General features: G+C 33.3%; 1 protein-coding gene across 1 annotated transcript; it reads right to left on the bottom strand.

The window, feature by feature from the left end:
• Positions 1-1,666: 1,666 nt before the first annotated feature.
• Positions 1,667-4,425, bottom strand: LOC145318326 (uncharacterized). The gene is made up of 7 exons (XM_080159628.1): positions 4,272-4,425; positions 4,078-4,181; positions 3,128-3,852; positions 2,675-2,718; positions 2,362-2,423; positions 2,132-2,194; positions 1,667-1,865 (listed from the first exon to the last, which is right to left on the bottom strand). Exons 3-7 carry the CDS (start codon positions 3,319-3,321, stop codon positions 1,854-1,856), a joined length of 375 nt encoding a protein of 124 aa, XP_080015754.1. The 5' UTR covers positions 3,322-3,852; positions 4,078-4,181; positions 4,272-4,425; the 3' UTR covers positions 1,667-1,853.
• Positions 4,426-7,163: the final 2,738 nt, after the last annotated feature.

The following is a 7,163-nucleotide window of genomic DNA, read 5'->3' as shown; positions in this document are numbered from 1 at the left end:
CCCTTAATACAACAGATTTTAAACGCTACTTGATTTACATAGCACTTAACTAACACCCATAATTCTTCTTGTTCCCTTTAATTAACCATCTATTCAAATAAATTATTTCCGATACGTTAAGAAGCTAATAAAAATCTATTTTTACCTCCATTTATACAAATAGGTGTTAAATTAATGTATCTCGAAACAAATTCTTTTCTTTGGTTTTACCAATATCAATTTAATGATAAATTAAAATCTATCATATTTTACCTCTGTTATTATACAGTGGTGTGTCTTTCGTTAACATTCCTGAAGAATATTCTAAAATTTTAACGATTTTATTTAAACCCTCCATCCAACCCACGCCATTAAAATAACGCACTCCATTTTTAACTTTTACTTAAATTTTACGCAAATATTTAACAAATATATTTAAGTTTCATAATTTCGAAGTAAAGACTTTCTTAAAATACTACAGTATAAATTCTCCAGGATGTCCAAGCCCTAAGACACACACCTGATAATAAAGAATTTTTGAATATCAAATTTGGAATTTTAAAAACAGAAATAGTCCTTTAATTTAACTTTAAACCAAAATCTTAACACCAAATCTTAAATATTTTATCTTAAATAACTTTAAGAATTTAGTCAAAGACTAAAATTCTTTTATTTTTTGAGAAAAAGCCATTCCAAACCTGACAATAGTGCATAAATAAATTAACCCCCTAAATTTATTTAAAATTACTTTCAAAGCACTAAACTCTAAATCCTTATTCCATACATATTTCCCCTAATTTTACAACCTTTAAATTTCCCTTCAAATCCCTTGATAAATTTTTCTTTACACTTACTTTCATTCCAATAATAAATCTAACGATACCCATCAATATTAAGATATAATGTTCAATAGCCTAAACCCCCCCCTCCAAACCAAATGTTATTCAGTTGTCAGGAATGTAGTGGTCTTTTCCTCTAAAAATATACATCATAATAATACATAGGTTAATAACATTCTAGTAAAGATTTTCTCATTTTTTAATTTCATCCTAACCTAAATCCTTGCGCCCGAGAAGAAATATTAACTCCTTAAATTTTAAAATATCCCACCTTAAAATTAAATTCGTCCTAAATCTCTGCGCCCGAAAAGAAATCTTAATTCTTTTCAATTTTATTACCCCCCCCAAATTTAACCTCAACCTTAAAATTAATTTCATCCTAACCTAAATCCTTGCGCCCGAGAAGAAATATTAACTCCTTAAATTTTAAAATATCCCACCTTAAAATTAAATTCGTCCTAAATTTCTGCGCCCGAAAAGAAATCTTAATTCTTTTCAATTTTATTACCCCCCCCCAAATTTAACCCCCACCTTAAAATTAAATTCGTCCTAACTTAAATCTCTGCGCCCGAAAACAAATCTTAATTCTTTTAATCTTATTACCCCCCCCCAAATTTAACCCCCCACCTTTCCGAACATTTTTTACAATTAAAATTACGTATTTAAATACCTACCCACAATTTTTTTTACTTTCGTTTCCTTTTATCCTGTAAAATTTCTCTCCATTCATATACTAAACCACTACAATCCTTTATTCTACAACCTCCCCCCCTATTTTTCTCCCCCCCCTAAAAGTTAATACAATCCAACATATTTTTTTTTTTCCTTATCCAACTGCTAATCCTAAATTAAATACGTACCCTAAACTTAAACCCTTCTAACAAATAAATAACTTAACCCATCGAAAATCTCTACTTATGTTTTACCTAAATTTAGCCCTAGTATTTTTAAGAAGAAAAACATTTTTAAACTAACCCCCCCCCAACTATGTTGAAATGTGGGTAGTAGTAATTCTTCTTAGAAATAACAGACGCTTCAAACCTCATCCTAAAATATTAAATAAGATTTTAATCAAGAAATTTACTAACTAAACCTATAAAAAACTTAAGAAATTATTTTAACTACTTATTAATACCCTTCAAAATCCCCTCCCACACCAATAAATGAAATACAAACTTACAAAATTAATCCGTCTCGGCTCGAACGCAGTCAACCTCTAAAATAATAAAGTATTCTTAAAGAACCGAATAAAATTGCGTAATATTCTTTAAAGCTTAACTACCTACCATTAATAAATTAAACCCTATTCTTACCTTTCTCACCAGGCCGGGACGGGGCTGAGTGCAGGTCTTGGCGCTGGCGCTGACAGGTTCCAGCTAAAAATATTATATTTTTTAAGTTTTCCTTCAATATTTCGTTTTTTTATGTATTTTTTCTTGCATTATAACTCTTAAATTGTATATCTTTTTTGATTATATTGCATCTCCCTTTTAATTATATTCGACAAAATAATTATTTCTTTTCCAGAATCTAAAAAATGTACCTGGATTAGTTCACCCGCAGCATCTCCAGACCCGATAACATCGTTGAGATCTCGGTTGGCAACTAAAAAGAAAACATTCAATCTATGAAAACTGTAATCAACCATACTGAGGAACTGAACCCAGCCCAATTTATCGGTATTTTGATAGCAATCTTGTTTTTACTGCCAGTAGCAATTATTCTAGTGACGGCCCTAATCTCATCTGTATTATTTTACATTTATGGTACCTACAAACTAATAAACTACCTGTTTAAACGTTTCATTTTAAACAATCAAGCCCAATTCCCATTCGAAATTTAAGAACAAATCTTACCGGTGGATTGTCTCCATAAGCGCTTGAACAGCATCCGAAACAACCTGAAACAACAAAAAAAACATTAGATGTATGAACTAATCATCCACGGATCACCATACTTTAAAATTGAACAAATAAAGGCAGACTACTACTTAACCTCCCTTACATCATTCGTTATCCTGCCAGGACATACCAAGCTTGATTCCAAGATTGAAATTCAATTTGATGAAAAATTTTTATGCTTAATACAGCTTGAACGCCCACAATTAGAACACGGTTTACTATTACAAGCAATAGACTTCCCGAATGGAATTTTAAACATAGATTTAGTCAACTTAAAAAACACACCCTTCTTTGTTGAAGCCAACACAAAAATAGCAAAGATAAACTTCACACAAAAACAATTTCTTGACTGCTACTTTGTTTTCAAAAATAACGATATTAACCAACAATAAAAATTTTTTTACTTACATTGAGAGAACGCAGATCGCAATAACACTGCCCCCCACCACCACATTAATCGTCAGAGTATTGCCATCCCCACCGGACAACACAGTTCCCCCGTCTCCTCCATCCCCCTCATACTCCGATTTAAAATCGCCGACCCCCAGATCCTGACCCCCAGTTTCATCGCCGACATCAAACAAAATAGAATAAATATCCATATTCGCAATAAATCTGAAAGCAAAAACATATTCAAGTTATAGTGAATAATTATAGAAGAAAACGGTTACAAAAGTTAAAAAGATAGACACAATACTCAGTGAAAAGTACTTTAATAATTAAAATCACATTTGTTATCATTACTCTGCCTTACAGAGATCATTAGATCAACTTTATTACTAAAGTGCTGAAAAATCAGGTAAAATTTTTTTTATAATGTTCTTAAATAGAAAACACACAGAAATTAGGTCGTATTTCACAAATTTATACAAGCTTTATCATATAAAAATACCCAAATTACTTTCAAATTTCTATATTAAATATAATAAAATCCTCAAATTTTCTGTTGACCTCTTATTTAAACTAACTTGTATAATTTTATTAAATACGATTTGAATTCACTCTCTAGAACTCAACATCATCATAGATGTTATTTCCAGCAGGGTTTAACGGATTCATTTCAATGTGGGCTCCATTTCCCTCCTCCACTCGCCGAATATTGTTTGTCCGTCGAAAACACCGTTCAAATAACGCTAAAATATTAAAAATTGTTTTACAAAGAATATCCTCACTCCAATAATTTATATAAACAATGAAACACACGCGAATTTTAGTTCATTACTAGTAAAAAATTTTACGCGGCATACAGCGCTTGCATTATTTTAACTCTCCTTTCCGTATAAGGAAATTTAAAAATACAGATAGAAAAGTAAAAATATATTCTTTATCATAAATATTTAATTAAATTAGAGACATACCTCCCAACTTAACGAAAACCATACACATTTGCGTTAAGACCAACAACAGCACAAGGACGAGAATCGCGATAAGCAACCACGTATTCAAGTCAATTCGGAAACCTCTAAAATAATAAGATTTTTTTTATATAAATAGATATTTTCCAAAAAATGCAATTTTTTTTCCCTTACATATTATATGTCTTACAGATTACCTGGGAGCAGTTTTGCCAGCTCCATCAAGAACCACTCCTTCAACGGCTCCAAGATCTTCAGAACTTAACTCATTAGGATCCGGAAACGAGAGGCTAGGGAAGAATACAGCACTCATATTCAATGATGGCGCAGAAACAGCCAGTATATGACTGCTTTTCTGATGATGAAATACAACCACTAGATCCACCAAGTCCTAAAAAATCAGGTAACTCTATTATTTTTCATAGTTATATCTCGCTAACAAATAGCCTATTAAAAATTTGAACCGAACAAAAAGTGTAGATTTATCATTTATAATTGATAATCTGTAAGCAAGCTAATCTAAAAGTTACTGTTACACAAAAATTTAATTTTCCAATAACATATTTCTTCTTACACATCAATTATAAAGGCTTAATTTACATATAGAAAATTTTATTTTCAATTACCCCCCCCCTCCACATTTTGTAATGTTTTGATTATACTGTAACATTTATTGCTAAAACTTATCCATAAACATTATTTTTGGGGATATATAAAATTTATTTTTCATTTACCCAACCCTCCATAATTTGTAAGCTTTCAACAATGTAACATTTATCTTCACATCCTATCTATAAATATTTCTTTTGGAGACCCATAAAATTATTTCCCATTTAACACCCCCCCCCCACAATCTTTTTATTATTTTAACTACAATTTAACATTTATCTTCACACCCTATCTATAAATTTTTCTTTTGGAGACAACAAAATTATTTCCCATTTACCCCCCCCCTGAATTTTTTTTGTAATATTATGACTACACTGTAATATTTATCTCTCAACCTATCTATATATATATTTTATTTTCCATTTATAACACCCTACAAATTTATCAACTTATTAAAATATTAAAATTTACCAATAAAATCTATTTTGTATATCAAAATGAAAATTTTCTTTCAATATTAAATATGAAAATATCTTCCAATATCCAACCCCTGCACTTACTAGTAAACATTGTTAAACTTATGCTAAATCTTAACCACAAAATAACTATATTTTGATGTAAATATAAATTATTCTCCATTGTCCTTTCACCGCCAAAAATCATATGTAAACAAACTCGAAAATTATCTCTACACATATCATTTTTGTTGATAGAAACATATATTATTTCAATTTTAGTGAAGGAGCAAAGCTCCTCCCAAATTTATTGTAACTCAATGTGATACAATGTAAACTAACTGTGATACTATATAAAACTTATGCTTTAAATGTTTCAGGCGGCGGCGCCCCTAATAAACGCGTAAAGAAGACTTACTCGTGGACAAAACCCCGTGGCTCCAGCCCCGACTACAACCCCCCATCCCCTAAGAGAACAGCACGCGCCAGCACGCCCCCTAGAAAGTCCCCAGAATGCCCCCCCGGACCTTCAAATTCGCCATCATATAAACCCAACTTTGGTCCTAGGACCCCTCCTGGAAGCCCACAATACATAATTTCAGCCCCAAACTCGCCCCCAAATACAGAGGTAACCCCTAAAACAAGGGCGCCCATTCCATCAGCAGAACAACCCTCCAAGCGCAAAAAGATTTACTCACTGAAACGAAGACTGATGGACGGCTTCACAGTCAGCGACCTAAATGAAAGAAGAGCATTCTTCACCAACATGATCTATCCTACCCCATTAGCTGTGGTCGAGCAGATCAACACCAACATGACCAGTATTCCACAGATAACGCGGGATATGGGGAAAGTAAACCAAGAAGGCATGAGCACTCTGAAGAATAGCTGTCCCCAGATAATACTCAGTAATAATATTATCAAGACCTACCAGCTGAGTCATGTATCAAACTTCTCCAGGGGGACAGCTAAATCATGCACTTGGGATTTGGTGACAGACCAGCTGACAGTGTATGAGGCCCAAACAACCTCATACGCCATAACGCAGGGCTTATATGTACCTACCATGGTATATAGCCAGGGAGCCAACTTGGTGAGACTCGCCAATACGAGTTGTCCACATTCGTGGGTTCCTTCCTTGAAGCACATTCACCAAGATCGCAGTATTGTCTCTGTTACTTTGAATAATTTCAAATTCCAAGTCTTGGAGCCTCCAAAAAGATACCCGCTCACTCCCGAAGGAGAAATGTGTGGCCTCTGGCATCATGCCAACAGAGAGGTTTTAAGCACAATTCCTAACTTCTCCACCAAGTACCTGGAGAAGATGACCAACCGATACCTGATACTGCCCAGCATGCCGTTGATCAACCACACCGTTCCTGCAAAACGTCACCTGTTGATGCAAATATCCACCTACTCCCGCGCATATCGCCTGCCTGAGATACTGCAGACCATCAGAACCCTCACAGAAACCAATGAAGAAACAGTATACAGATTATACCTGTCTTCATCCATCACCTTCCGAGAGCTCCTAAACTGCATGCCACAGGGAGCATGTTGCTTGATCCTACCCAGCAGGATCGCATACAAGATCACCCTAGCAGAGATTTCCCGCCTAATCATCATTGCCCACAGCAAGGAATAAATCACCAAAATTTTAGTATTACAGGTACTACATAAAAAATTTCCTTTTCTTTTCTCTTTCTCTTTTATGCAAAAAAAAATATACTTGGCAAGCTAATTAATTTTTTTTCTCCTTTTTTTTGTAAAGTGGAATATAATGTAAAAAGTAAGCTTTAAAACACTTACCTTCTAACATAGCTTGTCCTTGTCCAAAATGCAACATCCAAGTAGTATCCTATAAAATGTTTAATATTGTAACAAGGATAAAAAAGTTCAAAATCAACAAATTATTTATTCGTTTCTTTTATCACATCTTTAAATTTAAAAACCACAACCATTTCCTTTATAATCAAACTTAAAATATTACAGGCCTTTGGTGGAAGAATGGTTGTCAGAATGAGA

This window comes from Acartia tonsa, chromosome 4, assembly GCF_053477335.1.
Source record: "Acartia tonsa isolate MP-2025a chromosome 4, ASM5347733v1, whole genome shotgun sequence".
In the NCBI taxonomy this organism is placed as follows: domain Eukaryota; kingdom Metazoa; phylum Arthropoda; class Copepoda; order Calanoida; family Acartiidae; genus Acartia; species Acartia tonsa.
The sequence above is the reverse complement of the archived record's forward strand: the minus strand, read 5'-3'. Positions and strand labels throughout refer to the sequence as shown.

What these genes read in the sequence shown, in the direction of transcription:
- LOC145318326 (XM_080159628.1), bottom strand. Translation starts at nt 3,321, where the DNA reads ATGGATATTTATTCTATTTTGTTTGATGTCGGCGATGAAACTGGGGGT. An exon ending in GCGATCTGCGTTCTCTCAAT is followed by an intron (nt 2,719 to 3,127) that starts GTAAGTAAAAAA and finishes TTGTTGTTTCAG; the next exon opens with GTTGTTTCGGATGCTGTTCA. An exon ending in CTGCGGGTGAACTAATCCAG is followed by an intron (nt 2,195 to 2,361) that starts GTACATTTTTTA and finishes TAATATTTTTAG; the next exon opens with CTGGAACCTGTCAGCGCCAG.